This window comes from Mus musculus, chromosome 7, assembly GCF_000001635.26.
Source record: "Mus musculus strain C57BL/6J chromosome 7, GRCm38.p6 C57BL/6J".
Lineage (NCBI taxonomy): Eukaryota > Metazoa > Chordata > Mammalia > Rodentia > Muridae > Mus > Mus musculus.
Window position 1 is genome coordinate 104353608 of NC_000073.6, and position 22940 is coordinate 104376547.

The 22940-nt window shown below is 41.0% G+C and overlaps 2 protein-coding genes and 1 long non-coding RNA gene across 6 annotated transcripts in view; 1 reads left to right on the forward strand and 2 right to left on the reverse strand.

Annotated features, from left to right (window-relative positions):
• The window catches only part of Gm36430, a 10499-nt gene extending 1571 nt beyond the window's left edge, over positions 1-8928 (forward strand). Inside the window, exons 2-6 of one of the 2 annotated variants that reach the window (XR_003946847.1) lie at positions 1536-1627; positions 1872-1971; positions 2057-2635; positions 3064-3111; positions 8627-8928. This is a non-coding gene — a long non-coding RNA (predicted gene, 36430). Of the gene's footprint in view, positions 1-1535; positions 1628-1871; positions 1972-2056; positions 2636-3063; positions 3112-7527; positions 7850-8626 lie in introns of those variants that run through there. The other variant, XR_001778244.2, reaches the window with a different exon arrangement.
• Gm38525 (predicted gene, 38525) lies at positions 952-16274 on the reverse strand. 3 transcript variants are annotated; one of them, XM_006508379.2, is made up of 8 exons: positions 16078-16274; positions 12150-12706; positions 10095-10190; positions 9100-9330; positions 6135-6157; positions 4853-4944; positions 4349-4374; positions 952-3299 (listed from the first exon to the last, which is right to left on the reverse strand). In XM_006508379.2, the coding sequence occupies exons 2-8, from the start codon at positions 12570-12572 to the stop codon at positions 3243-3245; spliced, it is 948 nt and encodes a 315-aa protein (XP_006508442.1). In that variant the 5' UTR covers positions 12573-12706; positions 16078-16274; the 3' UTR covers positions 952-3242. The 3 variants fall into 3 exon arrangements, with proteins under 3 accessions (XP_006508442.1, XP_006508443.1, XP_011240255.1); XM_006508380.2 differs by lacking the exon at positions 4349-4374 and having other exon boundaries at positions 3229-3299; XM_011241953.1 differs by lacking the exons at positions 952-3299; positions 4349-4374 and having other exon boundaries at positions 4868-4944; positions 6095-6157.
• Positions 1791-5039, reverse strand: Trim30b (tripartite motif-containing 30B). Its single transcript, NM_175648.2, has 2 exons — positions 4853-5039; positions 1791-4374 (listed from the first exon to the last, which is right to left on the reverse strand). Exon 2 carries the CDS (start codon positions 4038-4040, stop codon positions 3561-3563), a length of 480 nt encoding a protein of 159 aa, NP_783579.1. The 5' UTR covers positions 4041-4374; positions 4853-5039; the 3' UTR covers positions 1791-3560.
• Positions 16275-22940: the final 6666 nt, after the last annotated feature.

The window sequence follows — 22940 nt, forward strand, 5'->3', positions numbered from 1 at the left end:
GACTTAGTCCTTTTCCAGTGCTGATCTGATCCACCCATTCATTTCCTCCCTTCTAGGAGTCCCTCACCAGAATATCTTGGAGGTTCCTATTTGGCTTAGAGGTGTATTGAACACCTATATAGTGACTCAGCAGTACCGGAATTAGAAGGGAGAAATCTGTAGAGCTGAGAATGAGGTACAGTTGACATAGTGCTTGCCTATCAAGCATGGAGCACTGGGATGGTCCTCAGAAGTGTATATAACCATGTGTGGTGGCCCCTGCGGTCTGTCTTACTTACTCTTCTACTTCTCTGATAAATACCATGACTAGGACAAGTTACAAGGAGAGTGTTTAATTTGGCATTCACAGTTCCTATGGGTTAAAGTTCATGACCACCACAGTGGAGAACCTGATAACAGGCAGTGAGCTGGAGCAGGTGCTGGAGTAGGAAGTGAGAAGTCACAACTGGAGACACATCTTACAGAAACCTGAGGCAGAGAGAGAATGATGGTGGGGTTCAGAGTCTACTGAATTCTGAAAGCTTGCACCCATGCCATACTTTCTCCAAGAATGCCACACTCCTAATCTTTCCTGAACAGTGTCCTGATAACTAAGAACCAAGTATCCAAAAAATCTTAGCCTCTGGGGCCATTGTTATTCAAACCAGCACAGGATGCCACTGCCTTGCAGCTGGCTGCATGAGATCAGGAGCTCAAAGCCATCCTCAGCTATGGTGACTGACATCAGGATGGCATGGGAAACACCTGAAGCTTTCCAAAGAGAAAAGGAAGGGAGAAAGAAAGAGAAGAATAAATAAATAAATCACAAATTAATTAAAGAAAGTCAGTTGTGTGAGTGAATGTTGGAGAAGCCACCATCACCTGTCTCATCCCCTTTCCTGTTTGCCTCTCTAATTATTTCCCTACAGTCTCAGATCTACTGAAATATGGAATGATGAGTGACAGCAGACATAACTCTGTAGTTTGAATTTATTTCACATACTTACAACTGTCTTATACTCTTCTTCCTTTCAGATAGACTGACCCTAAATGAGCTCTAGCTCCCTTAGCCTCCCCAGTGCTGGGATCATGAACTTTTGCTGTTGTTGTTTAGTTTGGCTTTTGACTTCAGTGATTGAACCACGGTCCTTGTGGATGCTGGGCTAGTGCTCTATCCATAGCTATACACTTACCTAAATTTCATATCTTGATGAGGTCATAAGCCTCACTGTTGTTCTTGCTGTGGACACAATTGCTTACAAACAATGCTTTGATGTTCCAAGTCTTCTGAAATGTTAATAGTTATGAAAAACCCTCTAACATTTCTTTTGAGGCAGGGATTTAGTCTATATTCAAGCCTGGCCTAGAACTCACCAAGTATTTAGAGTGTTAGGATAGTTTCTAATTCCTGGAAATATAGAGGCAAGAGCTACCATGTCTCTGTCTTTTCTACATTTTACTTAAGGCTTTCTCTGTTTCTTCCTAAGGCCTGTTTGGGAATTAAAACTATTAAATACCCAGATTATGATCTAACTCTGCATGAATGTTCTCTCTAGGCAGAATTCCACTCCCAACTCTGCAAAGATTAGACTTTATATTTAGTCTGCCATTACCCTCTGACCTCAGTGAAAAGGATGAAGATGACCAGGTGAGCAAAGCACTGGCCACACTTTCAGTGAGCAGTGCTACCATGTGTGTGATTCTAACTGTGTACAATATACATTGACATTTATTTCTAACAGAGGAAAGGGATTCCCATGGAACACTATTTGAGAGGAAATATTAAACAAAAAGAATTTTGAAGATCTATTAATTTGAACATTTTTATCTTAAGTATAAATGTAGATTTATAATTTGATAAAAGTAAAAACACTTGTGAGTTTATACTCCAGGTATTCTCATTCTTCAACCAAAGCATGGCCACAGTTTTGAATGGGCTGCTGCATCCTCTGCCAGGGTGTGATGCCACATCTGGATTCTACTTGCTGCCCTGTAAGTGCTCTCTCTTGCATTTTTCACAGACACAGCTGTTCTTTGCTGTTCTTTGGTGGTCTTTACTGGTCTTTGTTGGTCTTAGGGTGATTGGCAGAGCCTCACTGTTTCTTCTGGAATGAACAGCCATTGCTGATTCGCAATGGTGTTTGCAAGCAGACTGAGCTACCACTGTTGACTTCTGTGATCTGAACGGCTGATATCCTGACAGTGCAGACAGATTCACCTCAAAGAAGTATTTCTAAACAGGTCCACATCCTCCTGTGCTCTATTAACCTTTCCTTTTCACGGTCTGGTGGGTGATGGACTAGAGGGGAGGTTAAAGCACCTTAGAACCCTTATTAAAGTGGGTTTGAAAAATCTAAGCTTACAAAGGAGTCTTATTTGGTACCATTTGAAATATTTCCTTCTTAACTATTTGATGAGGCGCAAGCATTGCCGCTAAAATGACCTTCTGCTAAGGCCCATTCCTTAGCGAGATGCTCGTACACATAATTTTCAAAACCACTAGGCAAGCTGCAGAAGAACTTTCGTTTATCTTTTATGAGTGACAGAAAGAATGGGCCTGTGGAGACCTGACAGAGTTGGGGCAGAAAGCTCCATGATGGGGCACCTTCTCAGCATGCATGAAGACCTGAATTCTGTCTCTGGAACCACAAACCAGGTAGATCTATCAAAAAGAACTGGGGTTTGAAGACTTGAAAGAATGGGGCAGAATATAATCTAATGCTGCAGACTGTACTTCAGTACTTTTATATACGAGTATACAAAGAAAACTACAATTTAGGAAAGGTTATTTGAGTTTAGAAATATATGTAAATATGTGCTAGTAAGTATATACTAAATATTAACAGAGCAGCCCTTCCTGGAACTTTCTCAAGGCAGAAAAATTTAGACACAATTGGCTGAAATTTACTATAAGCTATATCTGGTAAATCATGAAAGCAAGGGTCAAGGCCATATTCAGATTCAGGATACATTGTGGCAAATACTCAGCATATGCTTTCACCAGAATGGATCTGTAGCTATATTCCGACATCCAAAAAGAATAAGCAACTCTTACAAATTGAATGAGAATTTTTCTCCCAACAGGCATGAAATCACATCCAAGAACAATCCAGGGAACAGAATCCATTTGAGGTAAAAGTCCCTCTGCCTTTATTCCCCTTCTGGGGCCACTGTCACAGGTCTCCAAGGCATTGTTCACAATCATGTGGCATTCTTTTGATTGTGTTCCAACAGTGGTGGGTGGATCAGAGGTGCTACTTCTTCTAAAGGTGAAACAGCTGTTTCTTCGGGAGTATGGAAAAGGATGAATTATTATTGCACTGTAAACAGAGAAAGAATTGGATCAAGGAAATGAGTCTATAGTGGTTTGTATTTAGAAAGGAAAGGAAAGTCATGAAAATGGAAGGACCAAAACCAGGAAAAGTAGAAATGACACTGGAGCTCAGGCACATGAGCTACACCAGACATAGGGCACTGTATAGATATACGTGAGGATTTAAGAGGGTGGTACGCATACTGTCATTGGCATTGAACATTCAATAGGATTAAAATATTAAATATTAAAATATTAAATATCAATATTAAAATATTGACCGTATCAGGGAAGGAAGGGTCATAGAACCAATAGATGAAAGCTTCATAGGTAGAAACATCATAAAATGAGAGAGTCCTAGCTTCCCAGGACAGGAAAACTCCAACATGACTGAGAGGACCAGACAGAGAGAGGGCCAAGACACTGAATTGTAGGTGACAGGACACTTATCAAAGGCATATACAGACCTATACTTCATCCCTATAATCCAGTAGCCATATTTAGACTGATAAGTTTCATGCTGTATATCAGTATCATGAAATTTGACATTAGGGAACATTTCATTCATAGAACAAAGTTGGGGTGCAGCATGTGGTCCATGATTTAATCCCAGGAGCCAGGCATCACTTCTAGACATGTCTACTTCCAGGTATTGTTCCCCTGTGCCAATAGTTGGATATCCCAGGACAACAAAATGATAGATCTCAGAAATTTGCAAATTCCTTCTATAGGAATTTGCATGCTGCATTTGTCTTTTTCTCTTTGTTAATGACAATGTTTGCCTTTTTTTGATGTAGAGTCACATGAACTGCAGAAAAATGAGACACATTAGTTAAAAGTCACATGAAAGACAAAGCATAACCTTATTTGTAACTTAAGGAACAGAAGCTAAATGAGAAAGAGAGAAGAAACACGGAGAAGCCGTGTTTAAATCAAGCAGAGGCAGATTGCTGTGCAGAGTGGGAGAAGCAACGTGAAACCAGAGACTTAACAGAGAAATAAACTCTGGAAGACATTGAGAGGAGAGGGCTTCATGGTGCTGTGGTTTCTCCTTACCCCAGTATCACTGGACATCATGAGCCCTGAAGTGATGAAAAGTCACAGCCATAAGTACAGTGAAGGAATCAACAATTAAAGCCTCTCTCTCTCTCTCTCTCTCTCTCCTTTAAGATTTATTTATTTATTATATGTAAGTATACTGCAGCTGTCTTTGGACTCTACAGAAGAGGGGGTCAGATCTCATTATGGGTGGTTGTGAGCCACCATGTGGTTGCTGGGGTTTGAACTCAGAAACTTCAGAAGAGCAGTCAGTGCTCTTAACTGCTGAGCCATCTCTCCAGCCCTAAAGCCCATCTCTTGTCTATATGAAGGGAAGGTTTGGAAACTCTGATATAGTATTGGATGAATGATGATTTCCCACCATATACAATGACATCAGAGGGACACACTATCTGCTCTCCTGAGTCCCTCTACCCACATTCAGAATCCTTATTTTCTTCCATATGCAGCTCAGCCACACCTAGAACCACACAATGAGTCACAGAATTTAGCTTCCCTTACCTTGAAATGATTGTAGCATGCTGTTCAGATCTGGAGGTTGGTATGTTTTTTTCGGGATCATTTGGGGCTGTTTCAGTCTCAAGGTCTGACTCCTAGGGATAAAATATTCACCTCCACATCTGACCTTTAAAATTTTTTTTAACTAGATATTTTCTTCATTTACATTTCAAATGCTATCCTGAAAGTCCCCTATACCCTCCCCCTGACCTGCTCTGATCCCTGGCAATCCCCTGTACTGGGGCATATAATCTTCGCAAGACTCTTCTCCCAATGATGGCTGACTAGGCCATCATCTGCTACATATGCAGCTAGAGACATGAGCTCTGGAGGTACTGGTTAGTTCATATGTTGTTCCTCCTATAGAGTTGCAGACCCCTTCAGCTCTTTGAGTACTTTCTATAGGTCTTCCATTGGAACGACCTTTGACCTTTGACACCACTGACTCCCTACCATTCTAACCATAGATATCCTTGAATTTTCCTGAGAATTCTGAGAAGAAAAAGAAGATAGACTACTAACTCCAGAGACATAACACACTCATGACCCTGCCCAGTTACTTCATGTTCTCTTGTTAGGATGACAAAATTTGGAAAAGGAGACAGGAAAACACGCTTAGGCTGACATAAGCTCCACATGTTAGGATGAAGCCAGATGCTGACAGCTGGGATGCGACATTTTACGCACAAAGGAGAGGCTTTCCACAATCCTGTGACTTACGTGGTGCACCTGCAGCCACTGTTTCACTGCAGAAACATTGTGCCCACAGAGTCAAGTCTCTTTTTTAAAAAATCTAAATACAACCACAAGGGAAGTCTGGATCTCCCCTATCCCCAGGAGAAATGCACAAACACATAGGAATTATTCCCACTATATAACTCTGTGAATGTTGCAGACACAGAGGGCATACTCTAAATAAGATAAATCCACAAATTAAGCACTTCAGTGTAGATGCACAGCTAGATACAAGCCCATGGCGTGGACAGAATGATGGATCCACAAGGAATCTGAAAGTACCTGTAGCTCCATTTGCTTCAACCTACTATTGAGCCTAGCTCTATAACTCCCCATAACCCAGTCTCCTAAAACAGAACCTAATCTGTTCTCAACAGTTACAAAACGTCCAGACCCCTCCTTTCTCCTCCCTCTCTTTCCTCTTCCTAGAACTTCAGAATAGCATTATATGTAAATTCTGCAAAACCCAAGATATTTATTCTAGTTGAATATCAATCAAATAATTCTCACCACACAATAGGGCTATCCTTCCCTATCAGCCCAGACATACCTTCTCAGGACATTATTCACATTCTAGGGAGAAGGAGAAAACACAGTTAATATGTTCTTTTTGTTCTTGCAAATCCTGGTCACACTCTTACTGGCCATAGAGACAAAGTCAGAAGATAATCACGTCAGTCACCCACTCTCCAAAACATGAAATAAATATGACCCATGGTTCTTTGTTTGACTCTTTTTTGACTTATACTACCAGGCACTGGAGACCCAAGATGGAGAAACAATAGTTTGAAAGCACACATAGGTTTTGATGTACTTACTGATAAACACAAAAAACACATGACCTTTCTCCTGTTACTTGTTAGGTATCCATTATCTTACTTCTAATTCATATATAGAAGAAGCTGAATTCCAAATTATTTTAGTCATTTAAACATGAGTTGCTATATTAATATTGAGGAAGCAAAAAGGATCAGAAGCTTAGGACATTAATGTTTAAAATCAGCTAACCAGGTCTTTCCTAACCCCATCTGCCTTGTCCCTCCACTTCTATTTTCCTTTTATTTCTGAACTGTCCTGGCTAGAAAGAAGTTGATCTAAAGAGATATGTGGGTCTCTCAATTTGACTATTAAACCATTGAAACAAAGCCTCCAGAGAAATGAGGATATCTTCAGAATCTCATATTCCTCTATTAAGAGGAAGAACTGGTCTCCTCAAAATATTTTGAACAGTTGTAATGACTTGTCTGACCACTTTAAAGTGTGACACTCTAACACAGATCATGGTGGGAGAATGATGGATAGGACCACACCTTGACTTGGACTACACATATGTGCATATTCTTGGCTTTCTATTTAAACTTTGTTCTCACTTAGGGAGTCTGAAGATAGACAGAGGGGTTCTTAAAATCTTTGTTTTCCTTCCAAATGTGTTTCAGTTTAGTAAGCCTCTTTTAATATTAGTTTGGATCTTTTATATTGGCTTATTGATAACAGATATCAAGACCTGACTGAGCAGGTCCACTTTGATATGTTAAGTAGACATCTCAGTTCTCCATTTGTTCAGGGTTTGAGACCTATGTCCAAATTCTTGAATGTTTGGGTTCTGCTGGATGTTGGTAGATATATGTAAAGTTCTTTAGATTCTTAAAGAACTTTCCACCCCATCCCCCATCCCCAAAGTTAAGAATTTTCCGTAGCTCCTTGAGTGTGGGTGAACTTCCTAAACAAGTCTATTTTCATGTTTGAATTTGGCTTGCACAGTTCTTAGGTTTGGTGTCAAAACTAATCTTATTTCATATGGGCTGCTGCTAAGCTGTATCCAGAAGACAGTGTTTTCCTTGTAGTCATCCATCACATCTGGCTCTTATACTCTTTCTGCCCCTTCTTCTGCAATGATCTCTGGTCCTCTGAATTAGTGGTGCAGTATGTATGTTCTATTTAAGGCTGGACATTCTGCAGTCTCTTGAACTCTTCACCTTGCTGGTTTTGGGTTTCACTCTGTAACCCTGCTGTCCTGCAACTGACTACATAGACCAGGATGGCCTTGAACCCACTTAAGCTTCGTTTGCTTCTGCATCCCAAATGCTGGAATTAAAGAGGTGAGCCAGCATATCTGAATCTAGGTTAGGAAGATTATAGTTATTTTGTTTGTTTGTTTGTTTGTTTGTTTGTTTGTTTCCATACCTGAGACCCTCCCAAGCCCTGGGAACACAGGATACCACACATGGATTTATTTTATATAAAATACATCCACAAAATCTCATAGTAAAAGAAAATTTTCAATGGAGCTAATTATCCTAGTTATAGCTGAATTCAGATGCTCAAAATTGTCCTCATGAAGAATGTCCTCAGTATGTTCATGTATGCTGAATCGTTATTATAGTAGATAAAATAGTGAAACAATCAGAGAATTAATCAGCAGATGAATATATAAATCTGATGTGATCAGTATATTTTAATATTTATTTAATATTAGGCATCTGAAACCAAGAAGCCTTGCCATTCGTGGTAACTTGTTTCCACTCAGAGAATTTGTTATACTCACACAGACGGAAATAGAAAAAAAAACATTAAATGATATTTTTGAAATATGTGTCACGTACACATTTGATATCACAACAGTAAAGATTATAAGAGGGTTATCAGGGGCTTGAAGCAGAGAAAAATGAGCAGATTCATTAGTCAAGAGATAAAATTTCATGGTTATGAAGTGTTTTGGCTGTACTTTGTATGTGAACCAGCTCATTTTAGACATAGATTCATAATTCTATCTAATATTAACATTTTCAATTATAATTAAGTTAACACAATGGAAATAAATTGCATAAAGAAATATGAAGAATTTCTAGAACTAGCAAGGTCTAGAACCAACAATATGAAGAATTTCTAGAACTAGCAAGGTCTAGAACCAACAAGATTAACAATTTAGATGAAAGAAACAAATTCCTACAGAAATATTAATCACCAAAAAAATGACTTTGGTATAAATTATTTTAAAATGTGATAAAGATCAAATAATCTACCAACTTCATACTTCTATAGATAAAGAAGACACCTTTCATATCAGTAACTGGAAGACAGTCAAGGAAACCTCTCTGAGATCCTGAATGGAACCCCACATACAGCTTCCTGTTCCACTGGAATCAGAGGCAGTTGGGGGAAAGTCTCAAATCATCACATGGAGAAACAACCTCTACTACTTTTAAATTCTGGTGAAGTGACTAACTTGATGGTTGAATATGTGCTTCACACATGTTCAGCAATACAGTAGAATAATAAATAACCATGATGTAAAGATTTCCAAGGATCAGCTTCTGCACTGCATAATTATTAATAAACCAATAATATGCAATTTATTTCTCTTTGACATTCATACATGCAGCAGTTCCTCCCGATTCTGAAATTGACTCAGAAAGAGCTCACTGTCACCACCAGGAAGACAACAGCAGCAAAGAGGGAGGGCAATGGTTCCCTGTCTCCTGACTCTCAGACACTGGGTCCTCCTGCAGTCTTACCTGCAGCATTTCCATGGTTGAGAGCTCCAACTGATGTTCCACATCTGAGATGAGGTCTCTCACCCACTGCCTCTGCTGCACCAGCTCATTTTCAGACTCTCCCAGCCTTTTCACAACCTCTTCCTTCTCTTCCTTGAGCCTATGCAGCTCCCCATTCTCCTTGGAGTCCAGGAACTCTCTTAATCCGTTAAACTGTCTCTGAACATTTTCTACACTGCTCTGTATTTGGTTCTTCATGGGTAAGAAAAGAGAGAGGGATGCAGTCTGTTCAAATGGGAATAGGAGACAGAGAAATACTGGTCTGGGAGGGGAGCTTTCACAGGGAATTGAGCTTGGGAAAGGGAAGGGATTCTTAGGGCAGCATGTGTCCTCTTTTAATGTCTCTTCAGACATTGCAAAACAAAGATCTTAAATATAGATTTAGTAAGTATTAATTCAGGAATATCGGAGGGAAGTGTGTTAGCCATGTGGAGGTTCAGGAATAGCCCAACCATTGAGGTAGTTAAGGCATAATAAAATATTAAGGTTGCTTGAGATCCAGAACACTGGGGCAGGTGGCAAGAAGTGCGCATGTTCAGGCCGGGAGCATAGAGTGGATTTAGCAGTTTACTGCCTCAGAGTGCCTGGAACACTTTTCCATTTACAATAATCCTCGTTCCTCCTGTGAATCCCCTTGGGAAGCTAAACCTCAGCAACACATATGTGGCCTGTTCCCAAGCATATTTCCCAACAATGGGAGTTTCAGAAGCCACCACAGGAGTAGGACCCAGCAGCCATTCTGACCAAGCATCCTCCATGGTGCGAGCTCCTCACAGAGCCCAGCTCAGAGATGCAGAGCTACACTGACTCTGCATCTCCAGCCAGGGGGAACCAGTAGGGAGGAGTATCAAGGCCTCTTGGCCTCACCAAATCCCAGGAAGTAAAGACCCCAGGAGCTTCTTGCCCAGGTCCCTCTTGGGCATCAGGCTGACTCCCTTAAGAAGGGTCCCACTTGCCTCCCAGTCAGCTCTCTGTTGCTGAAGGTCATCCTGCCATTCATCACATCTTTTCTCATTTTCCATCAGCTTCTGCAGGGCTGTCTGTAGCTTCTCCTGTGAGAAAGGAATTATAGCAGAGTCAAGTTGTATGATTAGTAGGAAACTCTTCTGGAAAGACAGGAAGCCTAAGACTATTTTTTTTTTTAAAACTTGTGTCAATATTTATATACATAAAATATGTAAATTTTTTTATTCCTCTCTTTTCATTTTTGATTTTACTAAACATGTAAATCTTAAGTCCAGATCTCAATTAATACTTGTATTAATACATACACAATCTCCATTTAGACAAAGACACAGAAATCTCTCTTGGTTCATCATCCCACCAAGTATATACTTTTTATTTTTCTTCCAGGATCATAGAACCAGGACACTTCTGTAAAGTTTTTGATTTTTTTTCACAGAAGTATATACATATATCATATGCCCCTTCCATGTCCTAGTTGACACCTGCAAATTCTTTTCTTTTTATCAATGGGTCTTGCTATGTAGCTATGGCTGGTCTGGAATTCCTATTTAGACAAATGTACTTCTGAAATTCAGAGATCCAGCAGCATCAGCTGCCAGAGCTGTGGAATTGGAACAGGCATCAACACAATGGCCATGTCTACATTTCTTTTTCTTTTCCTCTTTTTAAGTGTATTTTTTTTGTAGTTAAGATATATTTCTTTCACTGAAAATAGATTTTTTTCATACAGTGTATGTTAAAGGCATCTTGTTAAAAAGATTTTTATTTATGTGTACAACCTCTATTTGCATGTATGCCTGCATGAAAGAAAAGGGCATGATATACCATTATAGTTGGTTGTGAGCCATCATGTGGTTGCTGGGAATTGAACTCAAGACCCCTGGAGGAGCATCCAATGCTCTTAAGTGCTAAGCTGTTATTTCAGTCCCTTGCAATATTTCTGATTAAGGTTTCTCGTCCCATTACTCTTCCCCGTACCGCTCCACCTTCCTTCCCATCCAATTCCACACCCCTTATGCCTCTTGTGGGAAAATAAAAAGGCATACAAGGAATAATAACAGAATAAAAATAAATATAGTAAGTTAAATAAAAAATACATTGTAATATGACAAAACAAAGAAACCAGAAAAACAGCTAAGTAAAGAGCACAAGAAGTGCACATAGAGGGAGAGACATATAGATTCCCAACAAGGGAATATCATAAAAGCTGTCGCCATAATATAAAAGCAAAGGACCTAGAAGGATGGGGGGGGGGAGCTCTGACTTATTGTTATGAGAGAAAGAACCTCCTCCAAATAAGGGCTCAGTGCATTTTGTGCTGGCTATGTGTTTATTGCTGGGCATGGGGACCTTTCTTTAAGTTTATTTCCCCAGTGTGACTCCCTTGAAGAAAAGTAATTTTTCAGTTCAAGTAGCTATCAGTTACACATGCTTCAGGATTAGGCGTGGGGACATATGTCTACTTCTCCTTCACATTCTAGAATCCCATCTGGCACAGTCCCTTGCAGACCCTCTGCATGAGTTTATATTTGGGCTTCAAATCAAACAATAACAACAAAAAACAAAGTTCCAACACAGAACCTGCCTCTGTGTATTTTATTATGGAAACCTTCCTCTCTTCCCTGACGTTTCACCTGCCATGTACACATTCTCTTCACTGCTGTGTGCCATGTGTTTACTCCCCTGTTATTTAAAGTCTATTGACTGCATTTGAGGTCCTTCTACTGAATTTGACATTAACATTGTAAGGAGATAACCATGGAATAAATCAGGAGCTGTTCTGCTCCTGGACATCACCTGAACTTCAAAGAAACAGTTCTAAAATACTTTTTTCTATCCTCGTGTTTGTTGTCCAGGTAGATTCACTTACACTTCAGTGGAATAAATCATCACGTCTTTTTAGGTCTCAAAAGTTATAAAAAGAATGGAATGACATATCAAGTTTCAAGTCTATCATATGCAGGTAAGTACCTTGTCACACAAAGTGGAGCTTTCCCATCTGTTACTGTTTTATGCTTTGTTTCCTGTACCCTCCTGCTTCTTACCTTGTACTCATGGTCCACCTCTTCAATGAGAGCTGTTTGGTGACCATGGTGCTCCTGAGATCTCTCACAAACCCAGCAGATGGCCATCATGTCCTTCTTACAGAAGAGCTGGAGTTTCTCTCCATGTTGTGCACAGACATTCACTTTCTGCTCCCCCTCTGGAATGGACTTGAACCCCTTGAGCCTCTCAACTATATTGGCCATTTGTCGATTAGTTCTCAGATTCCCAAATGGGACACGAACTCGGCACACAGGGCAGCTGCCCTCTTCTGTGCCTCTGCTTTTGCTGGACTCATAGTTTAGTGTGATGCAGGCTCGACAGAAGCTGTGGTCACAATCAGTGCTCACAGGTTCCTTCAGGAGCTCCAGACAGATAGGACAGGTTACCTCGTCCTTTATCATCTCGAGGATTGATGAGGCCATCGTTGCTGTAATCCTATGTCATAGCACTTCTGCTGAGGTGCCTATGTGATAAGGATGGAGAAACAGGGCCATGTACGAAATAGAGGTTCCGAATGAACCCAGTGCAGAAGTCAAGGAAGGACTACAATGACAAGCTAAAAAACAAAGGAAGAAATATAAAAGGGGTTTAGTGACATTTGTCATACTCTCAAGTTATACTCTTAGGTTATCCCAAATAACATGTTTCATGCACAGATTGTCATTTCACTTTTATGGACATACAAAAAGAAAGTGTTTCCTTTCAGCAACCTTGTGTAACCTTTCTTCCTTCCCTGTCTTTCTCAGCACTATCTTCAGTGTTACAAATACCAAACTACTCATGTCTCTGCCCACTGAACTTCCTCTTCTCTCAGCATTAGTCAGTGTGATTCACTCTGATCACCTCCTTACAAGTTTCTTACCAGAAATACCTAGTGCTGACCTGTAATGCAATCATTCCCATGTCCTGATGCACATACAGAATGATTTCTCTGATTGCCATCTAATAAAAAGAGTACATTTGTGTTTGTTCACATGGTTACATTAATCTCTCCACTAGATGTGTAGGGATGATCACTTAGGAAAGACATTTGTCTTCAATACATTGAGAAGATGAAAATTTTATCCCTCTGGAGTCTTCTTTCTTATTGGTCACCAAAGAAAAAAAGTGGTGGCCACTAGGAGACAACTGGTAGCCAGAACAGAGGTTGTGTGGAATTATGCTCCTAGTTTCTTGGGGTTCTGAGGAATCTTGTATCTGCAAATGTTAAGATTTTATCATGGTAGAGAAATTTGGCAAAAACATTGATGGGTGATACCAGGTACATATGCCAGCATGATACCGAGTTCAAGACCATATCAAAAACTATATTTCAAAGGATACAAATTTTGTGCCCCCAATAACATGTAATATTAGTTCAGCATGAAAAACCAATGGACAAGCCACACCACACTGACAAACTGAAGACAAGAAACTCCTGCTGGCCAGGTGATAATGGTGAATGCCTTTAAGGCAGGAGGATCTCTGTGAATCCAAGGCTAGCTTGGTCTGTAGAGTGAGTTCCAGGACACCTAGCATTACACAGATACCTTGTCTCATTGACACAACACTCAGTCTCCACAAAAGAAACTCTTATCATTCTTTGCCTGCGAAGTATTTGAAAATATATGCTGTTTTTCAGGAAATGCATTTCTAAAACTGTCTAGAAATAGAAGTAAATGTCCATATTGGTAAGCCAAAAATGATAAGCCCAGTGCTAACATATAACAAAATTGGGGCCATAGAAAGCCTTTTCTTTAAAATTGTGTATAAAACAAGCAAACTTATTTTATCACCTCTATTCATCACAGCAGGGCAAGTACTTGGAATAAGTAGAAATTGAAAAAACAAAATAAAAGGCATGCAGCTAAGAGTTGTCTTACAGATGAAAGAAAAGCCAAAGAGCTCAGTAAAGATGCAAGTTGTAATATTACATATAGAAAAGTCATGGGCTGGAGAGATGGCTCAGCGGTTAAGACCACTGGCTGCTCTTCCAGAGGTCCTGATTTCTAATCCCAGCAACCACATGGTGGCTCATACCCGTCTGTAATGAGATCTGACTCCTCTTCTGATGTGTCTGAATACAGCTACAATGTACTTATATATAAATAAATAAATCTTAAAAAAAAAAGCCAGTCAGTGGCGGGCACATGCCTTTAATCCCAGCATTTGGGAAGCAGAGGCAGGTAGATTTCTGAGTTCAAGGCCAGCCTGGTCTACAGAGTGACTTCCAGGACAGCCAGGGTTATACAAAGAAACTCTGTCTCAAAAAGAAAAAAAAAAAAGGAAAAAAAAAAAAAAGAAAAGAAAGAAGAAAAGTCACAAATAGTGAGTAACCTGGAAAGGAAACGAAGAAGCTGGGTTTGTTGGTGCAGGCCTCTAAATCTGGTTTCTTGGGAGGCTGAGGGCAGAGGATGGCAAGCTCAATGCTATTATGACTCTATTGAAAACAGTGATAAATTGGAACAAAGGGAAAGTTCTGGAGGGATCCCCGAGTGGCCAGAGCACTGTCTACTCTTGCAGAGATCCATCGCTCCGTTCCCAGCCCTCATGTAGCTCTCTCAGCCCCTGTAGCTTCAGTTTCAGTGGATCGTCCAGCCTCTTCTGGCCTCTGTAGGTATGACATGCATATGGTGCAGAGATTTGCATGCAGACACACTACTTACATAAGATGAAAATAAATGAATAAACAATTTTAGGAAAAGAAATAAGAAGAATAATTATATTTATGAAGTCATCAAAACCAAGAATGAACATAATAGGGAAATAATCACTGTAAGATGAAATATCTGCTCACAGAACTATAAAAATATGGAAAGAAATTGAATTTGGTGCAATTACATGAGGATACCTGACCTTGTGGGTTTGAATATTGTTACAATGTTTATAGGAGGGGCTAGACAGATGTTTCATGGGTTTAGCTCATTGGTAGCTCTCTCAGAAAACCTTGATTCTGTTCCTAGTTCTTCAAGATGATTCAGAACTTTCTGTAACTGCCACCTTCTTTCAGCATCTCTATGCACAGGGCATTCAAGTGGTGAACAAACACATGTCCAGTAAGACACTGATACACATACAATAACATTAAATCAACAATGAATAAAATGAATCAAGAAAATGCCATACTTAGGACTGGAAAAAGGGCTCAGTGGTCAAGAGTGCTTACTGCTTCTATAGAAGACCCACTTCTACTCCTGGCAGCCACATACCACAGCTCACATCAATCTACCTGTAACTCCAGCTTCAGACAGTCCAGCACCTCTACCACTACAGGCTCTCCTTCCCTTCAAATGTATATTCACATAGGCAGACATACACATTCACAACTCAAAACAAAATAAAGTGTTTGTGTGTTTTCTGGACCAGTAGTGTTTTACCATATGTCTATGGGCTATATACTCTCTGGTTCTTGGTTACCCAAGCAGTGTCAGGTAAGGGTTTCCTCTTTTGAGTGGACCTTTAGTTAACTAACGCATTGCTTGACTACTTCCACAAGTTCTGTGCCACCATTGTCTTAGTATATTTTGCAGAAGAACAGAATTGAGGCTGGTTCATAGTACAAGTAAATGGAAGGAAGCTGCAGAAAGATCAGGACTTCCAATCACAGAGCCAGAAGCAAAAGGAATGTGTTCATAGAATCATGGGTAAATATACTACTACACAGAGAAACCTTAAGCTCTTGTTTCAAACACCATTCTGGCTTAACTTCTCCTAAGGGAGGAGAAAGTGCCTGTCTTGAAGCAAGAGGTTCTTGGTGTAACTCAAAATTAAAGATGGATGAGAAAGAAGAGTCTGAAGTTCACCTGGAAAAAAAAAACAGGACTTCTCCAGTTCTTGAAAGCCATCCTCTTCAGGCTACCCCTCCCTCTTGCTCTTCAACCCACAACATTCGGCAGGAGGCCAGCATTATTTATTCCCAGCCCTTTCGCAGTTTCAACTTAAACTCACCAGAGCAAAGACAGTGTTTTCTTATAAATTCCTCCAAACTCTGCACCCTAAAATTGTTCTCACATCTTCAGACACCAACTGAGAGACCCAAACTCTGCGGAGAGGAGCAAATGGAGGCCAAAGACTATGTCCTGAGAATTCAGTCACTAAGTTGCTCTCTGGTGAGCCAGGAGAGAAATGAAAGTTCAGACTTTAAAGGTAGGAACTGAGAAAGAGGAACTTGTACCAAACTACCAACCAACAGGGTGGTACCCCATCATTAACTGGGGTTTTACCACCAGAGGGAGTCAGTTGCCTTAGGTCAGCTCTGCCTTCCAGTAACTTGAGACATTCTCAGAGCTACAGGAACTTGTTATGTCACTTGTTCAGACTCATGATACAATCATCCAAAAAGTTCCTGACCCTCTGGAAATCTGCCAGTGATGGAAAGAAAGCCTTCCCCATGGGCTTCTCCTGCACCTGAGCTCCTGCCTGGGTTTTGCCCTGGTGGCAGGTGTGTCCCAAAGTGAAGGAAAAACAAGGCTAGGAACAGAAAGCTGCAGTGTTCCTCTGAGGTTGGAGCTGGACTCTTACAGGATGAGAACAGGAAGGAAGTTGCAGTTTAGGGAAGCTGCCACACAAGCAAGATTTCCCACCCATCAGGGACAGGATGGGGAGGAGTCATGTGCAGAGCCAGGGAGAAACACCTCACCACCCTCACAGCAGAGAGAGTAGTGAGCTGTAGAGGGCTCTCCAGCTGTCCCATGATGTCCCCAGATTATGTATTCTGTGGCTGAAGAGACCTAGTCCTTTCACAGTGTTGATCTGTTCCATTCATTCATTTTCCCCTTCCAGGAGTCTCTCACCAGAATGTCTCAGGAGATCATTTGATTTAGGATTTGTATTAAAGACCAGTACTACGACTATAACATTCCCTGACTAGAAGGTGGAATTCTGTAGGGCTGTGAATGGGCTTCTCTGAGAGTAGTGTTTGCCCATTATGGAGCCTAGTGGTGGACCCTCAGCACTGTACAAAATCAGGTGTGGTGGCTCTTGCACGTGGTCTGTCTTAGTTACTCTTCTACTGCTGTGATAAACACCATGACTGGGACAAATTGTAAGGAAAGTGTTTCATTTGGGGCTCACAGTAGTGTTCATGACCACCACTGTGTGGTGCATGGCAGCAGGCAGGGAGACAGGGTGCTGGAGCAGGAAGTAAGAAGTCACAACTTGAGACACAATCTTGACACAAACTTGAGACAGAGAGAGAATGGTGGTGGTGGTCGGAATCTACTGAATCCTGAAAGCTTGCACCTATTCCATACCTTCTCCAAGAATGCCCCACTCTTTTTTTTTTAATTCTTTTTTAAAATTTTTTCCTTTTTTTTTATTTCGTATTTTCCTCAATTACATTTCCAATGCTATCCCAAAAGTCTCCCACACCCCCCCCCCCACTCCCCTACCCACCCATTCCCATTTTTTGGCCCTGTAGTTCCCCTGTACTGGGGCATATAATCTTTCCTGAACAGTGTCCTGATAACTGAGAACCAAGTGTCCAAAAATCTTAGCCTTTGGGGCCATTGTTATTCAAACTGGCACAGGATGCCACTGCCTTGCAGCTGGCTGCATGAGGATCAGGAGCTCAAAGCCATCCTCAGCCATGGTGATGTCAGGACAGCATGGGAAACACGTGAAACTTTCCAAAGAGAAAAGGAAGGGAGAAAGAAAGAAGGAGAGAAAGGAAAGAAAGAAGAAAGGAATGAAGGAAGAAAGGAAGAGAGAAAGAGAAAAAGAAAGAAAGAAACAAAGAAAGAAAGAAACAAAGAAAGAAAGAAAGGAAGGAAGGAAGGAAGAAAGAAGGAGAGAAGAAAGAAAGGAAGAAGGAAGAAGAGGAAGAAAGAAAGAAAGAAAGGAAGGAAGAAAGAAGGAGAGGAAGAAAGAAAGAAAGGAAGAAGGAAGGAAGGAAGGAAGGAAGAAAGAAAGAAAGAAAGGAAGAAAGGAAGGAAGGAAGAAAGAAGGAGAGGAAGAAAGAAAGGAAGGAAGAAAGAAGGAGAGGAAGAAAGAAAGGAAGGAAGAAAGAAGGAGAGGAAGAAAAAAGGAAGAAAGAAGGAGAGGAAGAAAGAAAGGAAGAAAGAAGGAGAGGAAGAAAGGAAGGAAGGAAGAAAGGAAGGAAGAAAGAAGGAGAGGAAGAAAGAAAGGAAGGGAGAAGGAAGGAAGGAAGGGAGAAAGAAAGAAAGAAAGAAAGAAAGAAAGAAAGAAAGAAAGAAGAAGAAAGAGAAAGAAAGAAAATAAGTTAATTAAAGAAAGTCAATCTGTGTGAAGGAACAATGGAGAAGCGGCCATCACCTGTCTCATCCCCTCTCCTGTTTGCCTCTCTCATTATTTCCCTACATTCTCAGATCTACTGAAATAAGGCACGATGAGTGACAGCAGATATGACTCTGTAGTTTGAATTTATTTCATGTATCTGTTGTCTTTTCCTCCTTATCCTCTTCTTCCTTTGAGACATGTTCTCAAAGTATACCCCAGCCTGACCCTGAGATCTAGCTCCCTCAGTTTCCCCAGTGCTGGGATCATGGGCTTTTGCTATTGTTGTTTACTTTGGTCTTTGACTTTTAGGGATTGAACCCTGGGCCTTTTGGATGCTGAGATACTTCTCCATCCCCAGCCACATACCTACCTAAATTTCCCACCTTGTTGAGGTCATGAGCCTCTACTGTTGTTCTTGCTGTGACTCAATTGCTGACAAAGTTAGGATGTTCCTGTCTTCTGAATTGTTAATCATTATGTAACAATTTTTTTAGAAGATCTATTTATTTATTTTATGTATATGAGTACACTGTAGCTGTACAGTTGGGTATGAGCCTTCATGTGGTTGTAGAGAATTGAATTTAGTACCTCTGCTCGCTCAGATCAACCCCACTCTGGTTGACCCTCTTCACTCAATTTCTGCTCATTCTGGCCCAAAGATTTATTTATTTATTTATTTATTTATTTATTTATTTATTTATCATAAATAAATACACTGTTGTTGTCTTCAGACATACCAGAAGAGGGCAACAGATCTCATTATAGGTGGTTGTGAGCCACCATGTGGTTGCTGGGATTTGAACTCAGGACCTTTGCAAGAGTAGTCAGTGCTGTTACCCACTGAGTCATCTCACCAGTCCTACAATTTGTTTTTGAGGCAGGGATTTACTCCATATTCAAGCTTGGGCTGGAAATAACTAAGTGTTCAGAATGGTCTCCAATTCCAGGCAATACTCTTTTCCAAGGACATCCTACAACTAACCTAGCACTGCCTGATGTTTGGCTTTAGGCCCTTGCATCTGTTTCCATCAGCTGTTGGAAGAAGCCTCTCAGGTCACAGTTATGCTAGGCTCCTGTCTACAAGGATAGCAGAGTATCATTAACAGTGTCAGAGGTTAGCTCTCTCACAGAGGATGAATGCAGTGGATTTGGCCTAATGATACTTATTTTTTTAAATGTTAATTTGGGTCCCTTAAAACTGTTTGCACAAGATAGTCTGCACATAAGACACTGAGGGACCCTGACCCCAGTTAATTCTGATTGGTAAAGATGGCAGCAGCCTATAGCTGAGAGAAGAGACATAGGAGGTGTTTAGGTTTCCTTGCCTTGGGACTATAAGAAGAGAGAGAGAGAGAGAGAGAGAGAGAGAGAGAACCTCCATGCCTTAGAACAGTATGCAGGAGAGAGACAAGAGCCACCATGGGGTAGAGAAGCAAGAAGAGCACCTTGGGCTCTGTGCCAAGAGAACATGGCCCAGAGAATTGACTAACTGGAGTTAAGAGCAGCCAAGATGGAACGTGGAAATTAGTAATTAGTAATTCAGAGTTATCAGTATTACGTGGACTCTAACAGCATGGATAGTAGGCACAGTATTTATTAAAATATTCCTATACAGATGGGTCTCAAGTTGGAGTAGTCATTAATTGGGTTTTCTCTCAATCTCTGCTTCCTCTTCATCTCTGTGTACCTTGTATGTAGCACAGATTTTTGGGTTGAATGTTTCTTGGTTCGATTGATGTCGCCATCTCTCCAGTGGAAGTCCCATCTGGCTACAGAAGGAGGCATCTTCAGTGTCCTTATCCTCAGCTGGTAGAAGTCTCAGGAAGGGTCACCCCATAGACTTCCCAGAACCTCCCTTATCCTAGGTCTCCAACTCCTTCCAGAGATGCCCCCCATTGATTGGCATTCTCCCATCTAGTCCCCTCCCATAATCATTCCCCCATACCTGATCCCAATCACAGATCCACTGTTCCTACCCTCTCCTACCCAGTTCCCTCTCTCCATCCACCTCAGATGACTATTTTGTTTCCCCTTCAGAGTGAGATTCATGCATACTCCATTAGGTCTTCTTGATTAGTTTCTTGGGTTTCTGAATTGTAATATGTTTATCCTGTACTTTATGACAAATGCATGCTTATGAGTGAGTATATACTACATATGTATTTTTGCATTTGGGTTTGGGTATTATCATTTTTCTTTTAAATTAATTATTTTATTTATTTACATTTAACATGTTATTCCCCTTCATGGTCTCCCCTCTGCAACCCCCCTCTCTCATTACACTCCCCTTTGACTCTAAAAAGGTGCTCCTACATTCACACACAAACTTCCCGCTCAGTCCTTCAGCATCAGCCTTCGATGGAGCATCAAACCTCTATAGCATCAAGCATCTCCCTTCCCCACCACTTTTTTTTTTTTTTCTGAGACAGGGTTTCCCTGTACAGCCCTGGCTGTCCTGGAACTCACTCTGTAGACCAGGCTGGCCTTGAACTCAGAAATCTCTGCCTCCCAAGTGCTGGGATTAAAGGTGTGGGCCACCATGCCCAGCCCTCTCCCTTCCCTCTTAAGTCAGATAAGGCAGTCCTCTGCTATATATGTAGCAGGAGCCATGGACCCACCCATGTATTCTCTTTGGTTGGTTTAGTGCTTAGGAGCTCTTTAGGGTTCAGTGAGTTGATATTATTGTTCTTCCTGTGGGATTGCAATCCCCTTCAGCTCCTTCAATCCTCCCCTAATTTTTCCACTGGGGTCCCTGGGCTCAGTCCAATGGTTGGCTGTGAGTATCTGCACCTGTCTTAGTCAGGTGCTGGCAGAGCCTCTCAGAGGACAGTCATACCAGGCTCCTGGCTGAAAGCACATCTTGGCATCAGAAATAGTATCTGTGGATAGGATGGGTCCCAAGGTAGGGCAGTCTCTGGATGGACTTTCTCCAATTTTTGTCCCTGTGTTTCCTTTTGACAGGAACAATTCTGAGTTAAAAATTTTGAGATGGGTGAGTGGCCCAATCTCTCCAGTGGGAGCCATATCTATCTACTGGAGGTGGTCTCTTCAGATTCTACCTCCCCTTTGTTGGGTATTTCTGCTAATGATATCCCCACATGGTCCTGGGAGTCTCTGGCATTACTGACATCTGGAATTTTCTTGTGGTTCTCCCTGTTCCCCCAACCCCCACTACTACTTATTTCTCTTCATGATCCTGGCCCTATAGACTTTTCTGTCTCTACCCATACCTGGTCTTGCCCCCACTTCCTTCTCCCTCCCCTCTCCCACCCAGTACCTTCCTCCCTTTGTCTCCTGACATTTGTTCCTTCTTCTATGTAGGATTGTGGCCTCTACACTTTGACCTTCCTTGTTAAGCTTCATTATGGTCTTTGTGGGTATTCTGAGCTTTTGTGCTAATATCCACTTTTCAGTGATTACATACCATGTATATCCTTTTGGGTCTGTTACCTCACTCTGCATGATATTTTCTAGATCCATCCATTTGTCTACAAAATTCATGATGTCATAATTTTTTATAGCCAAGTAGTATTTTATTGTGTAAATGTACCACATTTTCTGTATCTATTCCTTTGTTGAGGGACATGTGGGTTGTTTTCAGTTTCTGGCTGTTATAAATAAGGCTATGGACATAGTGGAGCATGTGTTCTTATTATAAGTTGGAGCATCTTTTGGTTATATGCCCAGGGCTGGTATAACTGGTTCTTCAGGTAGAACTATTTCTAGTTTTCTGAGGAACCACCAGATTGATTCCCATGGTGGTTATTCGAGCTTGAAATCCCACCAGCAATGGAGGAGTGTTCCTCTTTCTTCACATCCTCACCAGCCTCTGCTATCCCCTGAGTTTTTGATCTTAGCCATTCTGACTGGTGTGAGTCTCAGGGTTGTTTTGATTTGCATTTCCCTGATGACTAAGAATGTTGAACCCTTCTTTTGGTGCTTCTTGGCCATTAGAGATTCCTCAGTTGAGAATTCTTTGTTAACCTCTGTACTGCATTTTTTAATAGGGTTATTTGGTTTTCTGGAGTCTATCTTCTTGAATTCTTTGTATATTTTAGATACTAGCCCTCTATCAGATAGAGGGTTGGTAAAGATCTTTTCCCAATCTGCAGGTTGATGTTTTGCTCCATTGACAGTGTTGTTTGCCTTACAGAATTTCAGTTTCATGAAGTCCCATTTGTCAATTGTTGATCTTAGAGCCTGAGCCATTGGTGTTGTATTCAGGAAAATTTCTCCTGTACCAATGTGTTTGAGGCTCTTTCCCACTTTTTCCTCTATTAGATTCAGCATATCTTGCTTTATGTGGACGTACTTGATCCACTTAGACTTGAGCTTTGTACAAGGAGATAAAAAATGGATCAATTTGCATCCTTCTGCATGCAGATCACCAGTTAGATGAGCACTATTTGTTGAAAATGCTGTCTTTTTCCCACTGGATGGTTTTGGCTTCTTTGTCAAATATCAAGTGACCATAGGTGTGTGGGTTTACATCTGAGTCTTTAATTTTATTCCATTGATCTACCTGCCTGTCTCTGTACCAATACCACAAGATCTTTATCACTATTGCTATATAG

Excerpts from the sequence above, each read along its gene's own strand:
- Gm38525 (XM_006508379.2), bottom strand. The coding sequence starts at position 12,572 with ATGGCCTCATCAATCCTCGAGATGATAAAGGACGAGGTAACCTGTCCT. Across the intron at positions 10,191-12,149 it reads AGGTGGACCATGAGTACAAG|GAGAAGCTACAGACAGCCCT; the intron begins GTAAGAAGCAGG and ends CCTTTCTCACAG. Across the intron at positions 3,300-4,348 it reads TGATGTCCAGTGATACTGGG|TGCAATAATAATTCATCCTT; the intron begins GTAAGGAGAAAC and ends CTCTGTTTACAG.
- Trim30b (NM_175648.2), bottom strand. The coding sequence starts at position 4,040 with ATGCAGCATGCAAATTCCTATAGAAGGAATTTGCAAATTTCTGAGATC.